General features: G+C 40.5%; 1 protein-coding gene across 1 annotated transcript in view; it reads left to right on the plus strand.

Annotated features, from left to right (window-relative positions):
• Positions 1 to 24,547, plus strand: part of HMCN1 (hemicentin 1) — a 5,606,893-nt gene that overhangs the window by 4,641,577 nt on the left and 940,769 nt on the right. Inside the window, exon 74 of the mRNA XM_044085314.1 lies at positions 9,307 to 9,434. Coding sequence (XP_043941249.1) covers positions 9,307 to 9,434 — 128 coding nt within the window. The remainder of the gene's footprint in view (positions 1 to 9,306; positions 9,435 to 24,547) is intronic.

A 24,547-nucleotide genomic window follows, 5' to 3' on the forward strand; every position in this document is an offset into this window, starting at 1 on the left:
GGCGATTTCAATGATCAATGCTACTTTTGTCTTCTTTTCTTGGACCACTAATAATGGTTTTCTAGCATCTTATCTTTTCAACTGTTGGCAATGGATGATCCCATGTGATGTAGACTTCATTATTTTCTATGATGCTTTGCGGCTCATATTTCCAGTGTTTTTCAGCTACTTCAATACCATAATGTTTGCACAATCCCCAATGCAACAGTCTTGCCACATTATTATGCCTTTCAGTATACAGTCCTTCTGCCATTAGTATGTTTTATAAAACCTACATTTGTCTGTTTCTCCCACATGTTTAATGGACTTTGTAAACCAATGTGTACGTAGCCCACTATCTTGTACCACATATATTAAACTTTTATCTCTTGGTTTGAGTTTGTATCTCCTTAACCATTCCTGCGTTCATTCCTGATCAACAATAGGTTCTTCCAGAAGTTTTCTATACTTGCAATTATATTTATGCATTTTCCACATTTCTTGCCTTATCATCTGGTCATTCACCTTATATTCTTTCTTTTCTTTTTTGGTGCATTCAGTTGCTGCCTGTTTTTATCTACTTGTGGTTTGATTTCCATTCCTGCTTGACACCGAAATGCTTCTGCTAGCCTAAGCAGGGAAGTCATCTTAGATTTATTCTCCTCATGTTTCAAAACTTTCACTACATTTGGGTCTAAGGAGGTCAGCAGATATGTGTGGAGTCCCATGATTGCAGATCTGTACATGTAATCAATTTCAAGGAGGCCCATCCCTCCTTTGGAAGGGGGAATATATAATCTTTTTATAAATCATTTGGTGAGCATGAAACATCCTTCTTGTTTTCCTATCTAATCTATCCAACATGTTTTGGGACCAGTCAGTCACTCCAAAACTGTAAGTTAGGACAGGAAGAGCAAAGTGGTTTATAGCTTGGATTTTGTTCCTAGATGTCAATGCTGTTTTCAGGATTAATTTAAGTCTTTTAAAGTACTCCTTACTAAGTTTTATTCTCATTTGTTCATGTTTTATTGTTGATCCTTCATCAGTTCCCAAATATTTATACACTCCCTCTTGCCCAGGTTCTTTTATATCACATTCTTGTCCCAAACTAATGTTTTTTTTTTTTTTTTTTTGGTGCTGCAGTTTTCTTGCTTTAAAGGTTGCGTTTGCACATTTATCAATACCAAATGACATTCTTATGTCAACTGAAAAAATGTTGACAACTTGCAATTGTACTTTCAGTTCCTTATCTGATGAACTATGCAGTTTCAAATCATTGACAAAGAGAACATGAGAAGCCTTTACACTTTGTTGTTTTCTAGGAGCCCAATTATAGCCATGGCCTAAGCTGTTAAGTAGACAGCTGAATAGGTTACGGGCAAGGCAGAATAGCAGCGGTGACAGAGAGTCACCGTGGAATATCTTCTTTGAATTTTTATCCCTGGAATAATAATTTGTCCTTCATCATTGCTTAATTGCAAAGTGGTTTGCCACTGTTTCATGGTCACTGTAATGTAGTCAATCATTGTAGGGTATATCTTATACATTTTTAAGCACTCTTTTTTATCCATGAATGTGGGATACTATCAAATGCTTTTTTGTAGTCAATCCATGCCATACTTAAATTCTTCCCCTTTTTACAGTTCTCTACTATGACTTTATTTAACAACAAATGATCCTTTGTTCTACATGACTTTCTTTTAATGCCCTTTTGCTCTGTTCCCTTAAATTGAGTTTTTTTCTAAATGACTATAAACTCTGTCAGCATCAATTCCAGTCTATAGTTTATACGTCGTCAGAAGGTAAGTTATTGGTCTATAATTTTTATGGTAGCTTGCAGGTTCACTCTTAAGTAGGAGCATTGCTTTTCCTGTTGTTAGGTTGGTGTCTGTTTGGGGTGTGCATATACATAATTCTTACTCATGGCTAAATCTTCGTGCAAAGGTGTTATTACTTTTACCCAGACATTAGGTGCTGCATCTGGGCATGGGTTTTTTCTTAACTTTGTTTCAATCTCTCTGCCTGTTACTTCATCCCATTTTAAATCCTGAACCTTTAAACTTCTTATTCTTTCTTTTACTTTTTCTATCCATTTAGCACCGTTGTTGTGTTCCGCAGGATCTTCATAGATACTTCTCCAAAATGTATCTATTTCTTCCTTTTTTGGTGATCTTTCAATTCCTTTTACCTTGTTTCCCAATTCTATATAAAGCTTTTTTGGGTCATCAATAATTTGCTTAATATTTTTCAGCATATCTTCTAAGTTTTTCTGCCTGTGCTGAGATTTCTCGTTTATTTGGAATAGTGCATGATAGATCCTGATCTATTCTAATACTGTGCATTGCTTTTATCACATTTATCTTTCTAAGTATTTTTGTTGAGCTGTTCCCTATACTCTTCTAACAGTGACATTTCTTGTCTTAGCTGCTTTATAGTTTTCTCTGTTCGATACTTCCATGATAGTATTCAATTTCTCTTCTTTCCCTCACTACCCTGTGTTCCTGTGGTAGAACTTTATCTGTTATTAATTTACCTGCACAGTAATATTTTGTGTTTACTTCTGTTATATCGCATGGATCTCTATGGACAATTCTAATTACTGTGTTCATTTGTTTGATCAAACGTCTGACATTTTAGGTTTTAATGACCTTCCGCAGTCTTTTTCTTTCATTGATCTTAATATGTCTGTCTCTATTAAGTCAAGCAACTCTTTTCTTAGCTCATTTTCTTCTAAGCTCTGGGCACATTTTTTTGTTTTCCATTTCCTGCGGGCATTCTATAGAAAGTTCTATTGCAACTTCCTGTGGCACATTCTCTTCAATTTCATCCTGTGCCATCCGTTGCTCTGTCATATGAGAACTTGCTGGTCTATCACTCCTCAACAATAACTGCGTCAGAGTTTCTACAGTTTTCTGTTCCTTCCCTTGACGTCCAGCTTCAAGTGTTTATACTCATTTCCTGTGGAAGGCTGCAAAACATGTTCATATGGCACCTGACCATTTGCTTCCCGTTCTACTGATTTCCCCTTAATTTGGAGTTCCATTGCTTTATCCTTTTGTAGTGTTTTTTGAATTAGATTTTCTGCACTGAATCCTTCACTTTGGAAGTAGTCCATAACCTCAGTTTCTATTTCTTTAACTCCTCCTTTACTGATCTCCTTTTCTACTTTTCCTCTTTGTCTTCTTATTTTTATACTGTAAAGTTTTCCATGTCTGGATTCCTTTGCTTGTATTTTTCTTCAAATATCTTTGGTGCTGCTCTTTTTGTATTGGTTAGTTTTACTTTCTCCTTTGCATAAATATTGCACCATATTAAATCCCTTTTTCTTTCCCATGTCCATATTTCTTCTTCAGATGTCTCCTGATCTTCCTGCTTCTCCTTACTTTGGGGGCTCACTCCATCGTGCTGTGATGTAACCTGTGTTAGACCTTCTACACCAAATCCTTCACTTCACAAGCATTCCATAACTTCAACTTCTATTTTTTTAACTTCTGCTTTACTAATCTTCTTTTATGCAGTCCCCATTTGTGATATTATTTTTATTGTGAAATTTTCCATGTCTGGATGCCTTTGCCTGTATTTCTCTTCAAATATCTGTGGAGCTGCCTTCTTTATGTTGATAAATTTGGCTTTCGCCTTTGCATAAATATTGCACCATATCAAATCTCTCTTTCTTTCCCATGTCCATATTTCTTTTTTATATTTTTCAATATGTATATACTGTTTTTCAAAAATCTGTTGTATTTATGACCACAAATTTTTATTTGAAGCTTCTGAGAGTTTTTCATACGGAAGTATTTTTCTTTACTCTAATTTATCTCTTAATCTTTTTCTGTATATTGTGTCTGGAAATGCTGGGCTTTTTGCATAATAGTAACAGTACATCATTTCTTTTTTTATCCTCAATAGTCCACTCTGTTGTCTTTGTATGGCTCTTCTTTGCCCTATCACTTTTTGTGATTTTTGTGGATTGCTGCTTCCTTCTACAACGGGGGGGGGGCATCTTCCCCCTGAGCCTGGCCTGGCCTGGCCCCATTATAGGAATGTTTCTGTATTTTGGTATTAATGGTACTGTAAGTTCTTGCTGAAGTGTTCTCAGGTCATTATTGTTAGTTCCAGCCCCTCCCTGTGCTTTGTTTCGATCCAGTTTATGCAGTTCTTTTTCACTATAATCTAATTTGATTCCAGTATCTGAAGGTACCTAGATGTCACTAGGACAACTTATTACCCACTTTGTGAACTTCTGTTTTGCATAAAATTTTGTAAATATATCTAAAATTGGTTGTGTCCGAGTATAACTTTTAGAATCTACACACAGTTTACCATTCTGTATGTCTTTACTCCTTCTGCATCTTATGTATCTATAAAAACATTTTCTATTATGCTTAATAGCTTTATATAAATTTTCTTTAAATTTTCTTGATCATTTCTCACACAATGTGTTTGTCCAGCTTGTTTATTTCAGTTTTCAAAGTTGTAGTTTGACCTGCCTTCCATTTCTTATATTTTTTGTTTCTCACCTTAATCAGGTGTCTCCGTGATGTTGTATGGCTAGATCCTGATATTAAACATTTTTTTTTTTTTTGCACTCTGACATTTTCTCTTTCAAAACTTTCTTTATTCCATATGCAGTTTTTCCACTGAACACATCACTCTAGTTAGTTTACATAGTGACTGTTTTGCTTACATATAATCTGTAATTAATCTATATGCATTGGTTTAGATTTCAGTTTGATAGAATTATCTAGCAACAAATTAACTTTTATAACCCCATGATGGTAACAGGATCTGTATTAATTACAGAGAGTATGACCATAGTTGAGGAACAGGATTGTCCATTGTTCATAGAACTTGTGTGAACAGCATTCTGTTGCCATTCTGTTGTCAGCAGTGTGTGTGATCCTGTACTAGAAATGCATAACACTGGCAGCTGCATTTATTATACTGCAATGAGTTGTTGTTGTTGTTTATCTTTCGGCTTTTTCCCGGTAAGGGGTCGCCACAGTGGAACTCTAGTCCACTAATGATTGGCAGTAGATTTTTACGAAACGCTGAGGTGCCAGCTCGACGCCCAACCTTCAACAAAGGCATGCCCATTTACGCACGCATGACTTTCAAATGGTACCCAACCACGGGGAGGACATGCAGACTCTGCACAGAAGACACTCCCAAGCCAAGCCGAGAATCGAATGGGAGAACCTCTTGCTGTGAGGTAACAACGCTACCACTGTACCACCGCGGCATAGTATTATACTGTAATGAGTACTGTGCTAAATTTATTTAATTATCTTAACACTTCATTGCCGCTGTTATCACTGTAAACTGAAGCAACAGTGCATGTAGGTATATGCTGTGTAAATGCCATTGGCACAGAGGGATGGAGCCCTAGCAATAACCCAGGTGATGCAAGTTCTATTAGGAGCCAGTGCCTGCTAGCCTGTGTCTGGGAGGAGGGACCAAGGATGCACTGGGGAGGAATTTCATTGCCACATTACTGGTGATGATACATGAGAGTAGACTAGATCAGCAATGCTACTAAGGCAAGTGGGAGGAGAATCAGGAAGGAGAACTCCCTCTGCAGAGGCAGGGAAGAATGCATGCAGGGTAGTACTGCACACCTACATGCAGTGTATACACACAGCAAGCAATTTCATTTGGGGCATTAAGGAGTAATGAATTAATCCCAATTACTCATGCAGGTGACAACAGCTTTCCCAGCTCACTTTCTATCACCTGTACATGAAGTTAATGTATCCCAGAAGAAATGAATGGGACAGTATGGGGGCCCAAGGCTTGATGGTGAGAGGTGGGACTACAACAAAAGAAAAAAAAAAAGAAAAATCTTAGCTAAAACTCACGTGATCCGTGGTAACACAGTAATGTTTTTTTTACATGGAGATAATATAGAGTAGTGGTCTGTCTGTTGGTTGTGAGTGTAAATGTTACTACTTCCCCCTTGCACACTGTGTAATCATAAGTCCTTTAACTATTTTATGCTCTCAGTCTCCCCCAGAAATAAGTCAACTGTAATTAGTCCAGTGGAGCTATTTGATCATCAGCTTACTATTTAAAGACAAATGTAACTAAAAACTCAAAAAATGTATTCTGATTCTCTTATCTGTAACATTTCTGTAGAAACATCCATTCTAGACAAGTATAAGTTTCTTATGCACTGTCACATATCTGGTGGCATATGTACTGATCATACACACACACATTGCAACAATATACTTTATTTCCTAAAGAGGTGTGTGTTTGACAACAATAAATAAATAAGCACTTTTTAGTTGACGTTCTTAGTGTTCACACAGTGCTGTGGTGAAGTGCTCACTCCAGCAATGATGAATCTTTCCACCTTTACAGGTATAGATGTGTTCCAAGTAACCTCTTCAGTATCCATTCACTGCTAAGCCACAAATACCTGTAAGTCAGATTCAGGTAAGACATTTGTCAGTCCTGTGCAACAACTGTGCTGATGTGTAACAACATGAAATGAAAGGAGGCATAAAGTCTGCTGTGACTGGTGTGCTTTTAGTAGGTGTACTAAGAAAGATAGAAATTAGAATATCGTTTTATCTACTTACTATGTTAGACAGCTCAGTGTTCAGAGTTTTTAGTGTGCTCTTGTTAATACAAACATTAAAACAAAATTACATATAATTTAGAAGTCTGTGGTTCAAAGCAATCAAACACTTCCCAAGCCTCAAATGAATTCCACTTAGGGGGAGAAAGATAATTTCTTTTCCAACAAGAAACATCTGCACTAAATCATCACTCAGGACATCGGCAATCATAAATGCACACAAATGAAAACAAACCACATCGACAAATCCTCAGTTGCAAACACTACACACCACCTACGTTCCGTCTAGTCAATGTCAGTCCAACACTACATAGCCCACTCAGCTTCCCCCCAACCCAAACTCATTAATCTACTGTGCTTTCATCAGTGGCTATATGTTTATAGCCAAACCCCCTTCTTTTTTTTTTTTGTCCAAACCCCTTCTTGTTCATGACTGTCTATATTTAGTTTTTGGTGGATCAGTAAAGCTCTGTTGCCTTCCTTTATAATTCATCCTAAAACAAGCTTTATGTCATGCACAGACATTCCTACATTTTTGTATCCCATCCTCTGCATCTGCTGTTCGGTGAAAAATGTAATATTCTCATTACAAAATCATTCTTGTACCAACCCAAACCATGCTAATTCTGTCTCAGTCAATGAAAGCAAATTGTCTAATATCCTGATGTTGCATTAATGCTGTAATTTTTCTGGGGAATCCCCATACTTTAGAGAGACTATGTGGTAGCTCCTTGCTTAGTAAAGCTTAGTTTGTTAAAATACATTTGCCACCAGAACCAAGTGGCAGTGCTTTTATATTCTACATGCTTCAAAATATGAACTTAGTGTCACAATTCTAGCACTCAGGATTGTGTTTTCTGCATTGAGAACACAAGTCCCCACTACACAGCAAGTTTAGCTTTACTCACATATGCAGTTTAAATATATCCACCTGAATGTGATTTACAGTTTGGTCCATAATTGTTGTCATGTAAAGTATTGTCAGAATGCAGTTTTAATACAAGCTTCCATAATTGCATTCACTCTCATTCATTTTCTGATACCAGCTTTATGTAGCAAGAGCCATGCTGAACACTCCAGTACCAGTGTTGCAGCATTCACACATGATACATACACCTAATCTCAATCAGGAGGATCACCATGTCACCTGTAGCTTAGGTTTGGAATACAAATGGAAAACACAGCACCTAAAAAAACCCACATGGAGACAGGGAGGACATATAGAGTAGACACAGAAGGTACCCCAGCTGGGAACTTAACTAGGAACAATCATTCTGTGGCAGCAGCAGTAACCTCTGCATAACTGTGCTGTACCAACTGGATTGTGTTTTTTTTTGATAACTTATCAGAGCAGGTTGGGATGGATCTCTGTAAAATATGTCTTGTCTTACAAGTATCTGCTCTCCCATGGGCTTCTTTCTTCTGTACCATCCCCGACTCTGTTGCTCCATCACAGAGTGCATGTTAGCTGTCTCAAATCATACAAACCAATGTGCTGTGGGAAGATATGCTCCCTTTGGCTCATTGCAGGAGTTCCTTAGGTAGACATCAAAACCAGAAGAGGATCTTTACCCAATGCAGATGAATCCATGCAGAGGTACTAAGCTCTCCCCTTCAGACATCTGAAACTTCCTTTATGGTCCAGTCCTATATCCCATCTTGTCAGTGTGCCTGCATTGCAGATTCTGCACTGCTTCTAGCTACACAGTAGAGAATCACATGCAAAACAGAATGCTGTTTAGCTGTAATATCCATCATTTTTATTGTTGTAGCTTTTGTTTTCCTATATCCTTTTCTGACAATAAAATTTATAATAACTAGGGCCATAACCAGAAGGTATCCATGAAGGAGTATTTCATTTACCTGTTTAAGCAGAAATTATTGATCTGCAATTCTTCTTTACAAGCTGTCCCTATGTTTTCCTACCATGTTAATCAGCTAGTTGCTATAAAACAGCTGTCATGTACCAAGTTGTGTGCAAAAAAAAGTTCCATTTTTTTTACTTAGTGAGAAAATAAGAAAGGAGAAACCACTTATTTGTTTCCTAGCAGCTATTTTATTCCTCATATATGAATGTATGTCTTGATTTGCGTTTTAATCATGTCAGCTCATTAAGTACAAGTTTCTGTTCATGGCTCAGGTGAGGAGCAGTGTCAAGTTATATAATATGCTGTGAGTTACAAACTATGCGATAACAAACTGACAGACTTAAACCCTGGTCTACAGGATGACGTTTAATAGCTTATGGACTTACCCTTCTGTGTAATACTACCAGACAATTTATGCCATTAATTAACTGGCATCCCCAGGTTGCAGAGCTTAGAAAAAAATTAAAAAGTGTCATCAGTCTCTGTACATTAAAGAAAAATTGCTAACCTCCAATTAAAAAAAAAGTAAAGCTTGTATGTGTGTGTCTCATGCAGAATGCTTTTGCAAGCCTTTCACCTTTATCTTCTGGTAATAATAATACTACCCATTGGTTAACTGCATAGGCCCACTGGACACACAGTCCCTTTTCAGAGGCAACCAGGGAGAAATGTCTGGTTAAATGACTTACTCAAGGTCATACAGTAGACAGATGAGGGCTAAAAGACACAAACCCTGTACCACAGCAACTATAGCAATGCATAACATCTCATGCCTTGTAAGCATTCCATTCTTTTAACACACATTTGGTTGTGTTTCTTCTCTGTATAATTAATGTGAGTAGTATTTCTGAATCCTAAATTATTTTTTCCATTCAGGTACACTATCACTGAGGATGGCTTTTTACATATACATTCAGCTCAAGTTACAGACACTGGGAGATATTTGTGCATGGCTACCAGCCCAGCAGGAAGTGACCGCAAGCAAACTGATCTGCAGGTGTACGGTAAACATTCACAGAAAAATTGCATTTTGAAGGACAGATAAATATTGCATCCTATGCAAGTTACAGAGTTACTGGAGTTATAACTTTACCAATATTTTTTAAATGTGTTACAGCTGATTACTTTTTTCCCTTCATTTTTTGTTCCCCAGGGCTGACCATCAGCTACTCCCAGGCCTCTCCTTGTCCACCATGTCTGCTGAACCTGACTAGCTTCCCCAAGATTAAGTCTAACCCATTTTCAGGGCCAATGAAGAGGTCATGGCACCCCAAGTAGTGTCATACTGCTTCCAAAGTGTTTTCTCCTCCTTTCCACACCCTGCATCACCCAGTAGCACCCTGCTGTAGATTGTACAATGTGCATCAGTACTGTACTACCCCTTATTCATGCAACGGGATGATGTCAGCAGGATGTCGTATCCACCAGGCAAACAGACTGAGTGAATGTTCCCCGAGCATGCATGACTTATCTCAGAAATGGACACCCCCATCCTCCCTTCCTGCAGAGTTAAGCACCTGAGCTGCTGTTTAAAATTGAGTCACCTTGGTTGTAATAAGTGCTTTAGCCCTCTAGACCACTGGCACAGGCTATTACGGCAGATTATTTTGTTAGTTTTGAATTAGTATTTTTGTTATTTTGGCCTTCACCATTTATACCAACTTTGCAGTTGGTCAATTTGACAATACGTATTGGTTTATTTATGTATTTGTTTATTTATTTATTTTTATGATGATTATTACATTGGCTTAATTTAGTCTACATTGAGAGTATCTGATATTATTTTTTTTTTTGCACAGAGTATATGTGCTAAGATCAACTACTTTTCTTCAGCTTACCAGTGACCACATCACACATTCTTGGTCACAACAACTCATAAATGACAGTTAAAATAAGTCCCCTTGTTAATCCCAGAGTAGTAGCTGATCTAATTTCCCTCTTAGAAATTAGTCCACACATCTCTCCACTCACACAAGATAAGGTCAAGACACATAAACCCACATATGCCGAGGTACTCACTAGGAGCCTACCAAAAGACCACAAATGACCAGAGACCTCCCAAGAGCAAACAACCTACACATACTGGTACAAGAACAGACTCTACCACTACACATAATAACACACATATCAGTATCTCAACAATTAAAACCCTAGGGCAGAACACCCCAAAATCTAATGTCCTAGTCATAGCTGACTCAATAGTGAGACACACAGATGTCTCCCTCACCAGGTTGAACAAGGAGAAGGTCACAGTCAGCTGCCTTTCAAGTGCCAGGATCCATCAAATCATGCATGCAGTCAAATCTCTCAGCAAGTTACCATTCTGACACTGTCATAGTACTTGTTGGAGTAAATGACTTGACATATACCTTTCTGGACTGTATGGAGAGACATGACTGAACTCTCAGATTATGTGTCCCGGGCAAGTATGTCATTAGCCCTACGCATCATTCTGCCTTCACCTAGCATGATGCCACAATACAGACAAAAAAGATTGATTTCAGTAATTTGCTTAACTTCTGGTGTCACTTCAGGGGGATATACCATCTGACAGCCTGGGAAGACATGGTCAGCAGACCATACTGCTTTGCCAGAGATGGCCTTCACCTGTCTCCTCAAGGCTTTTGGGTACTGGCAAAGACACTTGCCTCCCCCATAGTGCCTTTTTTAGGCATTGTCAAAACAACAAAACTTCCAGCATAAAGAAATCCACCAGAGACAAATTCAAGGTCATGCTGCTTAATGCTAGGAGCCTAAACAGTAAACTGCACTTCTTGGAAGCACTCCTCACCTTGGAAGATGCTGATGTCCTGTGCAGTCACTGAGACTTGGTTCAAGGCCACAGAGAGCACCCTGCTCATACAAGGCTACAATGCCTTTCACACGGTCAGACCTCAAAATGAGTATGAAACAACCAAAGATGGAGGTGTATTAATCTTCACTAAGTCTAAATACACCTCGAGACTGGTAAAACAGTACAACTCTCTTGAGCTAATCCAAGTCCAAATAACTATAGGCAAAATACTCTGTCACATCATCGCTAGCTACAGGCCCATTACCATGAACCAGGAGAAGCACATCGTCTACCTGGACTTGCTAGAGTCACTCAGTCTACAGCCAAATACCGTGATTATTGGAGATTTCAACTATTCTTCCATCATCTGAGTGACTTACATGAGCACAAACATGATTGCTGTGAGGTTCCTGGGTTTTATTAATTCAAATGCTGTGGAACAATTGGTCCGCACCCCCACAAGGGGCTTAAATGTTCAAGACCTAGTGCTCACCAACATTTGGGGGGTCATTGCACTACCCACTGTGTGTTGCCCTCCCTGGTAAGGTCAGATAATAAATCTGTGTCATATGAAGTAAAGCTCAGACTGGACACCCCCCACAAGAGGAAAAAAACTGAAACATTTATCCAAAGCAAACTGTAGACTACTAAGCGATGGTATAAAATGTTTCAAACTCTCTGCTAACACAGCCAATAATGACTCCTCTGCAGAAGAGTACATAAATGCCCAATATAGCCACTTAAACAAATGTATTGACTCTGCTGTAACTGACAGGACTAAAACCAGTTCCTCCTGAAAAAACAAGCCACCCTGATGGACTGTAAGTATAAATAAGTTGTACAACAAAAGAAAGAAACTGATATCTAAGAACAAGGGGGAACTTCAACAGGGGAAGAATACCCTCCACAGCTTGGACAAGTAAATCAGATATCTTGTAAAGTCCCCTAACGAGACTAAATTAGCATTCCTAGCTAAAGGCAACCATAAGGCATTCTTTAGCTATGTCCAAAACCTAAAAGGGAATGCCCAACTGTGTGCCAAATGTATAGTGGATGGTACCATTCACATTGAACCTGAGGAATTGCCAATCTGCTAGCTGACAGATTTGGCAATAACTTCACCCCCCTCAGCCCCACCAGCCATACCTCAAAACATTCATACCACCAATCCACTACTGAGTATCTCCAGAGAACAGGTCATACAAGCACTCTCCAAGGCCAAAAACATGGCCGCTATGGGGCCAGATAACATCCCAGGTTGCTTACTAAACAATTTAAAACAAGACCTAGTGGAACCACTTGGCACTCTCTTTAACCATAGCCTGTGCACTGGCTTTGTTCTGGCAGAGTGGAGAACAGCAGCAGTAACCCCCTTGCACAAAGGGGTCCATCAGCTAAGCTAGGAAATGATCAACCCATAAGCCTAACCAGCCTTATCTGCAAGGCCATGGAAATAATTATCATGGACCTTATCAACAAGGATGCAAGTGATCTTCAAACTCTTGACTGAACCCAGTTTGGTTTCATCAGGGGTAGATCTTGCTTATTAAACCTGGTGGACTTCTTTGAGAATGTCACCAAAGTCCTGGATGAGGGCAGATCAGTACACACCATCTATCTTGATTTAGCCAAGGCTTTTGACACAATCCCTCACTCAGGGATCATTGCAAAACTCTCCCAGCTGGGGATTAACCCATACATCACTAGATGGGTAGCCAACTGGCTCACCGACAGAACACACACTGTGAAAGTTGAGGAGTCCACCTTCACCAGTAGCCTAGTTACTAGTGGGGTACCAATAAGATTTGTGCTTGACCCTCTGCTGTTTGCAGTCAATTTCTCTGAGGTCCATGTGAAAGTAGATGGCCTGTGGCTTGCCATGTTTCCAGATGACTGCAAACTAGCCACAATCATGAGTCCCTCAGTGATGTAAACATGCTACAGAAGGGGTTGATGCAGACAAATGATTGGTGCCAAAGTCACAGACTAAAACTAAATGCAAAAAAAATCCCTCATTATCCCCTTTGGAAAAGTATTAGCTCCTGAAACCTATGATATAGATAGCATCCTTCTAAGCTCAAACCCTGTGGTGTGAGACTTGGGAAGACAGGTTGTTAGCAATCCAAACTTTGATCACCATGTATCCGTAGTGGTAAGGAAAACCTTTTACAGTGCATATCTCATAAATAAGGGCATTGCATCCAAGACTAAGGAGGTTACAACTCTGTGGTACTCAGACCTTATCAGATCACTAAGTGAGTACAGTGCTCCTTCTGTATGTATCTCACTGGACACTTTCAGCAACTGGAGAGACCACAGTCGTTTTTAACCAAGAGAATCCAGGGTCTCCAAAATGTGACTTACATGAAACAACTGAAAGCCCTATACTCTGTATCATACAGGTTGCTGAGAGGCAACCTGTGCCTGGCCTACAGAGCAGTCTCTGACTCTGCCTTAATGGAAGTGCTGCACAACCACAAATCAAATGGAACAAGAGTCACTAACTCCAGAGGTTTCAGCCTGCCTGTGATGTTAACAGAACATTTTGGAGAGACAGAAATATCTCCCAGAGATTGCCACTCTTATGGAATAAGCTCCCATTTCACGTGAAACAGAGCTACTCAATGACCTTATTTAAACTCAGCCTTGACAATTAGATGGATGACTGTAAATTCACCCGAGAAGTGGCACCTATGTCCCTCATGGACAGGAGTAGTCAATGCTGATCATAGAATCCCTCTGCTAACAACGACCATATAACTATGGTCAATTAGGGTACACGGGTTTTTACCCAGCTACGCTTGTAAAGACCCTAGGACCATTACCCTAGTAACCTCCTATGAACCTACAAGTATAAACCTTTTTGTAATGCATGCACTCAAACCCATTACTTTTACAAGCTAATGTTTCACATATAAAAAGTGATCTGGTATGGGGACGTCCAAGAGATAGTGTTGCTAGTTTGTTTAACTATTTTTGTGGTAAATTTGTCTGCTAAAGTACTGTAAGTTGTATTTTTCTCTAATTATTATTCATTTTGTTTTCCAGAAGCAGTTTCAGGCAGTTTAAATTGAAAACACAGGTTTTGTTCCTTTCAGAAAAATATTTCCTCCTCTAGGCCTTTGTCTTTGTCACCCCCTCCCCCCAAATGCTACTGCATTCTCTCTTCTTTTGTTTTACTCCTTTTTTTTCTTGTTTTTGTAATTAGGGGTGTTTTCCTCTCTGTGCATTGCTATTGAAATCTGTCTGCATTGGAGTACATTTTTTCCTGCATTTGTAATGGCTTTGACTAGTGTTGTTCACAAAAAAAGAATGCAAATGGAGTTATTTCATCCATCTTTATTTCATTTTTTTGTGTGTGTGTTTACATTCGTCACTCAAGCTGTTGTTTATCTGCTAGCATTTTTTACATTTTGCTGTGCCTCTGTCAAGCAGTGACGCTGAAGTAATCCCTGGGGTATTGTATTACTGCAAAGAGGAATATAACATTCAAAAAATATAAATTTGATAAACTTCTTTTTAGAACACTATTTGTAGTATCCCTGTAATGTGTGAGGGACACATAATACTTGTTCTGCAATCTGTAAATCTTTTATGCCAGTTAGGGACAGAAAGTTAAAATTGCATTTATGTTTAACTCAAACATCCTTGTTAATTGGTTAAAGCCACTAATAATTAATTTGTGATTTGTGTGGTATTACATCCTTGTTAATTGGGTCTAAGAAACCTTTGACCATGAAGGAAGATTTGGGACTGAGAGAGTCATCTTCAATGTCAGAGGTACAACATTTTCTATTGAGTCTCTTTAAGTCAAAAAAACAAGCATAAACAGATATCTTCATCTCCAGGTCCTAAAATCAAGAATTGCAAATCTTATCTTCTTTACTTTCTACAGTACCCTTTAGAGTGGTATCATTCAGATCTCCTGGAAAGATGGCTAGGACTCCAAGTTTAACGTCTCTTGCTTCAGTCACAGATCAAGAAGAGCCTAACATTATCACATCTGGTGGCAGTGGGGAGCTTAGAGCAGCCTATCTATCCCTGGAGGAGTGTTCCCAGCACAAGAATCTGGTAGTCTGTTGGCTGTTTTGGGCCAATTTCTAGCTCTTTCAAGTCCCCATGTATAAAACCCGCTTTGGTGCGGTTTTTGCTCTTGTTACTACTCAGCCAAGCTCCTCGTGGTCCTGCAGAGTGGTGCTAGCAGCAGAGACTAAAAGAGCGACTGCTAACTTGATAAAAGTGTTTTTTTTGCTGCTACTACCTGGGCGACTGTCCGATCTAGCTAAATTGCAAGTATTTCTGCTTCTTGAACTGTTTTAAACTGTTTAAAGTTGTTTTTGCACCTGCACTTTTAAAGTTTGCCCTGTTTGTTGCATTTACCTGTTGAGGCTACACACTCAAGTGCGCTAGCCTGTGTTACATATTTATTGCATTTTCCTGCTGTTTGTTGCAAAAAAGAAAAAAAGAACAAAAAAATTATGCTTGCTTCCCGTCTTTCCTGACCTAGAGTAGTCCAAGTACAGGCGTTGCTGTATTCTGGACTTTTGGAAAGTTCCTGTGTTGCCCATTTCCTTTCTTGGATAAAGAGAGGCTTCTTTGTTCACCAGTGGCAGTGGGGTGCTTAGAGCAGCCTATCTATCCCTGGAGGAGTGTTTCCAGCACAAGAATCTGGTAGTCTATTGGCCGTTTTGGGCCAATTTCTAGCTCTTTCAAGTCCTCCTGTATAAAACCCGCTTTAGCTCGGCTTTGCGTGATTTTGCGCATAGCGCAGCATCGGGCAGAGCCGCTTAATTGGGTTTAAACCATTGTCGGCTCCACAATGTCTGCTCTTCACTTTTTCCCTTAGAACTGATCTAGTTCTCATAATAAACACCCTATTCCTACTCTAAAGCCTGGCACTTGCTCACTAAAGCAATTATATAAGTCAGCACTAAAAAATAAAAAGCACTACACCCTCACAAACTCCCCTTGAGTACCTTGTTCCCCATTGGCCGTTTTCTTTCAATTATAAAGGAATTCCCAATACTATTCTAGCATGTCCAAAGGTCAGTTGTCAATCTCCTCTCCGGTCCAGCTGGTGAATCTCGGAATCTTGAGGCAATGTTACAACTGCCTCATGTACACAGACAACCCTCTCCTCCTCCCAACAAATTCCAACACATGTGAGAGATGCAACCATATAGCCAAACTGGAGGCTAAGCTCTCTCAACTCAGTACTGGCGTAACCAGTCAGGAGGAGAAGGAAACCACACTCACTACAATTCCAGTCTCACATATACCTACCACGACAGCAAACCAAACACATAAACACACAAAAACATACTTGGAGGCTCTAAATAAAAATCTGCCTAAGCAGCAGAGACCTTCAAAGCAGACACCCAAGCAACCACTACCCCAAAACAAAACATGTGCAACACATAGCTCACAAAGCCAGTGTGCCGAACAGTCACAGTCCTTAAGGCTAAACAACACACCTGATACACTTGTAATAGGTGACTCTGTCGTCAGGCACACTGACGTCCCGCTCACCAGGCTGAACAAGGAGAAGGTCACGGTGAGCTGCCTGTCGGGCACTAGGATCCGCCACATAACACAAGCACTCAGGTCACTCCAAGGCAAGTACAAATATGACTCAGTCATTGTCCATGCTGGTGTGAATGACCTGAGACGTACCTCCCTGGACTACATGAAAAGAGACATAGAGGAGCTCTCTGAGCATGTAGCCCAGGCTGGTATGATCCTGACCTTGAGTAGCATCTTACCCTCACCAAGAATGATGCCACAATATGAAGTCAATTTCAACAACTGGCTTAAGTATTGGTGTCATTCAAAGGGAATCCAATGCCTGTCAGCCTGGGATGACATGCTCAACAAGCCACGATGCTTCGCTAGGGACGGCTTGCACCTGTCACCCCTGGGCTTTCGGATATTGGCAAAGGCTCTTGCCACCCCCATAGTGCCTTTTTTAGGCAAGGCTCAAAAGACAAACCCACCTCCATAGGTATCACAAGGGATAAGAAACTAAGAGTAATGCTACTCAATGCCAGAAGTCTAAACCTCAAGATGCATGCACTCGAAACTCTCCTTAGCATGGAGAACATCGATATCTGTGCAGTAACAGAAACCTGGTTCAAGGCTCCCGAGAGCACCCCAGCACTACCAGGTTATACCTCATACCATGCTTTTCGGCTCCAAAACTTGGACCGAACCACAAAAGGAGGGGAGTATCAATATTCGTCAAAGATACCCACACCTCCAGGTTGGTGGCACAGCACAAAGCATCAGAGACTATCCATGTGCAACTAACAGTGGGTAAAACTGCCTTCCAGTTTATAGCCTGCTACAGACCACCCTCCCAAACCCAGGAACCCCACTCGGCCTTCCTGAAAACACTGGAAAATATGAAGGTCTCTCCAAACACCATTATATTGGGCGACTTCAACTACCCAAACATAGACTGGGAGCATTACTCTAGCTCCAACACCTTAGGCCAAAGGTTCCTAGAATTTATAAACTCAAATGCTATGGAACAACTTGTTACCACTCCCATAAGAGGAGAAAACATACTGGACCTGATTATCACCAACATGGGGACTCTATACTCCAGACCAGAAGTGTATCCCTCACAGGTAAGATCAGATCATAAACTAATCTCACTAGATATTCACATCCCGACCCCAGCCCCTGCCCAGAAAACCACAGTGAAAAACTTCTCTAAAGCAAATTTCACACTCCTCAAAACCAAGGTGGAATCCTTCAAAGTCCCTGGGCCTGTGGAAAATACGGCCCAGACCGCAGAATCCTTTATAAATGCATTCTATGAACACCATCAGGAATGCATGGACCATGCAATCCCAAATAAAACCAAGACCCAGTCCTCCAAAGGCAGGCGTCCTGTCTGGTGGACCCCAGCCATAAACAAACTATACAATAGAAGGAGGAAGCTACTACATGATAGAGCAAAATCCCAAAAAGGGAAGGCATCTCTGATCAGTATTAGCAAAAAACTACGGGCACTCATAAAATCATCTAAGGCCAGCTTCGAGAGAACAATTGCACAGGACACTAAGGATAATCACAAGGCTTTCTTTAGTTATGTTAGGAACCTGGGTGGGAATTCCCAGATATGCTCAGAATTAGTCCAAAATTACAAACAATACACCGAACCCACAGACATTGCCAAAATCCTAGCTGACAGGTTCAGCGCAAACTTCTCCCCCCCTTCCCCACCAAAAGGGCAAATATCTATCCCAGCAGAGTGCTGCCCCCCTGACATCTCAGATGCTCAGGTAAGAGCCGCCCTCTCCAAAGCAAAAAACACAGCATCAATGGGACCAGACAGTGTCCCGGGCTGTGTCCTACATGAACTCCAAGAAGAACTAAACCCAAACATAAAACTACTGTTCAGTCTCAGCCTTACTACAGGATATGTACCCAAAGAGTGGCGTACAGCAACAGTGGTCCCTCTCCACAAAGGTGGTGCCTCAACGGATCCTGGAAGCTATCGCCCCATAAGCCTGACTAGCTTGGTCTGCAAAGCTATGGAAAGGATCATCATGGACCTCATAAATAAAGATATTGGGGACCTACAGACACTGGATCCTACCCAGTTCGGCTTTGTTAAGGGCAGATCCTGCCTCTTAAACCTGGTCGATTTCTTTGAAACAGTCACCAAGGCCATTGACGAAGGGAAGGTGATCCACACAGCCTACCTGGACCTCGCAAAAGCCTTTGATACAATACCCCACTCGGGCATTATAGATAAGCTCACCAGCGTAAATATAAACCCCTATGTCACTAGATGGGTTGCAAACTGACTCAAGGAGAAACCCACATGGTTAGAATTGCTGGAACCATGTCAGACTCCAAACCAGTTACAAGTGGTGTCCCACAAGGCTCAGTCCTGGGACCTCTCTTGTTCGGTATATATTTCTTGGAGGTACAGGCCAACACGGAAGGACTGTGGCTGACCAAGTTTGCAGATGACTGCAAACTGGGTGCCATAATCGACTCTCCAGCCGACACAAGCATCCTACAAAAGGGCCTCATAGAAACAGACAACTGGTGCCAGAGCCATGGCCTCAAGCTAAACGCCAAAAAGTGTATAGTCATCCCCTTTGGCAAAAACAAAGTGCCCACAAATTACCACATAGGTGGTAATCCATTGGCACGGAAGAAGTAATTAGGGACCTGGGGACCCAAGTTGATAGCAATCTCTCATTTGACAACCACGTGGCCAAAGTGATTAGAAAAACATTTTATATAGCCGACCTAATCATGAAGGGATTCACATCTAGATCAGGGGAGGTCATTGTGCCTCTTTACTCATCCCTCATCAGGCCCATAATTGAGTACAATGCCCCTTTTGGGATGTACCTTACCAGACACCTGCAGCAACTGGAAAGACCCCAAAAGTACCTCACTAAGAGGATCAAAGGGCTCACACAGATGCTATATGCTGCCCGGTTAAAGAAACTCCAGCTCTACTCAGTGGCATACTGCCTGCTCAGAGGCGATCTGTGCCTGACGTATAAAGCCATGTCCAACCCGGAATTAATGGACATGCTGCACCTCAGAAAATCCAAATCCCATTGAGCTACGCGCTCGAGAGACTTGAACCTCAGCACTGAAATAAATAGGACATGCTGGAGGGACAGATTCATAACCCAGAGGCTCCCTTCACTCTGGAATAAAATCCCAGTCCAGGTTAGGCAGAGTCCCTCATTGACTCTCTTCAAGAGGAATCTTGATGAGTGGATGGGAGATCGTAGGTTTACCCCGGGTATCACTTCTGTGTCACTGTTAGACAGAGGCACAGTATACTAGCCTCGAAAAAGGGCATAGCAAAATTAATTTAAAATGGGTGGCGAAAGCCAAACACACTCTGGCTAGGCTTGTAAATGCACTAGGGCAGATAGCCTAGTATGAACCTATGAACCTATGAACATCTAGACTGTTTTAAACAAAGTCTTCTTTGCTACATTAGTTATTGATTATGAGAAGTTTCCAGATTGCTTTGCAAAGTCCCCACATAAGGCTTCTGTTCCCTTACCTTGCTTCAGAATGATATTTTCTGTAATTCTCTTTTCAGAGAATTCCTCTAGTTTCTCCTCACTGACCACCCTGCTTCAAGCACTAGTCCCAACGAGACTGGAGTTAGCCTGTGGGATGTTGACATTAATGTTGGAGTACCCCTCAACATCAATTGCAGTCTTGGTCTTAAAACAGAAACCTTCAGCATTAGTTATGCCTTTGAGGCTGATGATGCCTGGGCTGTCAGTCCTGATGTCCAGCACTGATAATTTGGTGTTGAGGTCAGTGCCAGTATCTATTGTGCCAGTTACAGTATTGGAGACATTGGCCTTGTGATGTTTTGTGCAGGTGGGCTTGGTGTTGAACATTACTTTGATGCTAATGTTGATATCTTCAATGCAGCCTTCAGTGTTTGTGCCCCTTCCAGTTCCTACATATCCCATCCAACTCCTGTCTCCATTATTTCAACAGATAACATTTTGCCTGAGCCTTCTGCTAATGTTTTTCTCATGCAGCAGGATATATGATGTAATGAACTTATTTCTGTAGTCCAGGTTTTGATTCTCTCAGCCTTCTTTTCCATATGGTGTGACTCTGAATAAGTCACTTAAGCAGACAGTGTTCCTGGGATGAATCTTAAAAAGGTCCTTGGGGATCAGTGCTGTACTCCAGTTAACAAATACAAATAAGTAAAAATAAAAAGTATGTAAAGGTCATCTTCAGAGCCTTTCTACAACTTCTTCAGATGAGTCATCTCCAAGTGGAGACTTGAAGCACACCTGCAAGAAGAAGCATATAGACTCAATATTGAAGTCCTCCCACCCCATATTTTGATAACAAGGAGTAACTATTTCCGCCATGTTCCCCGATGATACAGGTTCAGTGAGATTTTGGAAATGAGGCAGAGAGAGGGATGGTCAATAGACCCAGAGTGCTCCCCACAAAAGACATTTTAAGAGACCAGTCCCCACCTCCACTATCTTAAGGGGTAGGTCCTCCGATAAATAAAACAGTAAAGCTGGCCACCAGTACCACTTGGGACAGTTCTGACATTCTAGCTTCAGTTTCTGTGACACTGTCTGATACACTGAAACCTAATTCTGTTGTGGCAGCAGCTATTAAAAAGTCTGCAGCACCTCAAAGTTCTGCTGTCTACCCAATGGATAAGGAATCATAAGTGGTGGACAGGTTTGGAAAGTGGGTTTATACCTCATCTACATTTGTGTTGAGATCAGAAAATTAAATGTCACACATGACTGAATTCCAAAAGGAGTTGTCTGATGAAATGAAACAGAATCTGGATCAGTGTCTAGCTGCATAGCTGAAGCTTTAATTCCAGATATAGCTGACAGTAGTGCTTCTGTTGTGAACCTCCACATAAGAATTGTCTGTTACTTGGGTAATGGTTTCCACCTGAGTCACGGGTGCCAGCATTGTCTTACATTACAACATTAGCTCCATTTAACTGAATTGTAGAAGACACCAAAGTGACATTTGTCAGTCTACACAATGATGGGTTTACACTTTTTGAATTTTGTGTACACAGCCACTTAGAGAACATGGACAACATACTTCTCAGAAGATGGTGTGGAGTTCACTCAGCTTTGATTTCAACTTGGTCAACGACATCAGAATCAAAGATCTGGATAAACCAGATATTTCTTGAGAAATTACAAAGTGGTTGCCAGCCCAGAAGCATATGTAATTAGCATCAACAGGGGGACTGCAGTGCCCTATTTGGGAGACTGCAGTCTAACCCCTGAAACTTTGCCTGACTGTCCCTCCCTGGAGGCAGTTGGAGGCTGTCTATCCCTCCATTTATTGGAATGGCTGCTTTTCATGCAAGGTAAGTGGATGAGTACTGTAATATCCAGGAACTATAGATCCCCAATTTCACTCTGTCAAACATCAATAGCAAGAAGTGGGAATCTGAAGTCTTCTACAAAAAGGAGCCATCCATGAGGTCTCACAGTACCATAAGATGCAAAGTTATCACTCCAGATTCTTTTTGGTACCCAAGAAGACAAGGAATTTCTGGCCTGTTCTCAGTTTGAGCAGGCTAAAGCAGTTTATTCCAGAAGATACCTTTTGAATGCTCATTGTGCAGTATGTTCATCTGTTTTTTTTTTTGTTAGAAAGGCAGTAGATTTACTTTTGACCTCCAGGATCCCTAGCTACACACAAATGTGGCCAAGGACACCAGGAGGTATCTGTACGTCTGGGTAGTAGACAGCCATTATCATTTCAGGACACTTTCATATTGATCATTGCTGCAGTAGTCTTATCCAGATGTTCATCATATTGATCAATGCTACAGAAAATTTAGCTGTATGGCTTATATCCTGCCAAGGCTATAACAACCGACCAGCTTCCAAAACTAGAATAGTATGTTTTAAATGATGGTCACCAGGCAGTAGTGTCTTTTTTATGCTGACAGGAAAAAAAAAAAGCTCATGTTTAAGTAGTTTAAAGCAACCATTTTTTTTCTGTGGATTAATTGTGTTTATTTTATTTTGTGGGGCTGGCAAAGTGCTTTAAAGTACTTTTTACTGTGTTTGTCTATGAAAAAAGTGACTTTTAAAGACTTGCTTGTTTTCCTTGGGCACCTACAGACCATATGGACTTGGGGATACCACATCCTCTTTGTTGTTTTTTTTTTTTTTGCATTCTCCTCAGTGGGCAAGGGAGAGACACCCTTTTCATTCCTAAGAGTTTTGTCAGAATGTTTTGTCCATCCCTTCAGAAGCTGCTGTTGATATTAATAACACTGTTGGCCCTATTTTTCCAGTCAAAAAGAAACAGAAAACTAAGTATGTATCTATTCCTCCTCCTCTTCTAATTTTCTTAGGCAGGAGTAGTTTACTAATTCTGGCTCAGGGTTTAATTCAGGCTATCACTCCTTCTTGTAAAGTAGTTTCTGATAAAAGAGAGATGTCTCCTTTCCTGAAGATATTCAAGATTCTGAATCTTGACATAAGGATGAAGGATACACAGTTTTCTCCTCAGATTTAGGAGAGCTCAGTTTCTGGCTCTCCCTGTGTTGGGATCTCTTTCTCTGAGACTATTTCTAGACTCTGACAGTGAAATACTATCAACTGTTATAGAAGGAATTTCCAGAACATGCACCTATTCCTATTCTGTCAGCTTTGGTGGATATGTGCATGTTGCTGCATTTAATTTTCCTGACAGTCAGCTAACTGCCCCTAAAAGGCAAATAAGATGTATAAAGTTCCTCAGTCTTTTAAGTTTTTATACATTCTTTCCAAACCTGATCCAGCAGCTATAGCTGTAGTTAATCCTTCTGCTGCTAAACAATTAATTCTAGTCTTGCTCTTTGTGATAAGGATAGAAAGATTTTGGATAAGTATGAGGAAAAGTGCATGCTTCTGCAACTTTGATTTTCAGAATTTTGAATTGCCAGGCTCACATGTTATGGTTCATTCTAACTAATTGGGAATGTTTTGTCTGCAGTTTCTTCCTGTGAGGCAAGAGTTGCGTTAAATAATTTAATTTCTTCTATTGCTCAATTCACTACTCATTTTTGTATCAACTTCTTTAGGGTCTTCCACTGGTACCTTTTTAACAAGGTATGCATGACTACATTCTCAGAACCTCCTGGATGGTGTTAAAATGAGATTTTAAATTCTCCTCTGGATAGAGATTTAGTTTTTGTCCCCTCCTCTGCAGAAGTGATCAAAAAGTGTGATGAAATAACCTATCTCATTTGGTTATAAATTGGCCTTACCAATCCCATGTTCGATCATTATATATTCCCCCTAATAAGAATGACTGGGATCATGCCATAGATAATTTGAGGGGGACCCATGCATGGGATAAAGAATTTAGGAGTTGCAGCTGTCCATTAGTAGTACAAGGGGCAGTCCTGTGGTAAAATTTTTGATGTTAAGTTGTCAATCTCGCCTTCATTCTTGCTGGATGGGTTCGGAGCCGATCCTCGGCTCCGACTCAGCCTATACCAAAGCTCGAGAGCTATTTTTACCGGCTCGAGGCTACCCTGTATCCCACAATGCTAGGCGCTAACTACCCAGATCTCGTTTGCTGCTTCAGCTGTGAGGTTGCGTTTTTGCCGGCTCTCAGGTTAGATTTATAAAAATCTCTTCTGGTAAGGTTTTTTCTCCCTTTTGGTAGTAATAGTTTTTCTATTAGATCCACTTTACCCCTCTAGTGTATCCCCACCTTAGATAGTTCCTTTTCGGGTTTGTTTCTAACTTATTCTTGTTACCAACCCCACTCCTTAGATTACTAGGCCTTCGGGCTAATTTTTAGTTT

This window comes from Protopterus annectens, chromosome 10.part0, assembly GCF_019279795.1.
Source record: "Protopterus annectens isolate FY-2018-M chromosome 10.part0, PAN1.0, whole genome shotgun sequence".
Lineage (NCBI taxonomy): Eukaryota > Metazoa > Chordata > Ceratodontiformes > Protopteridae > Protopterus > Protopterus annectens.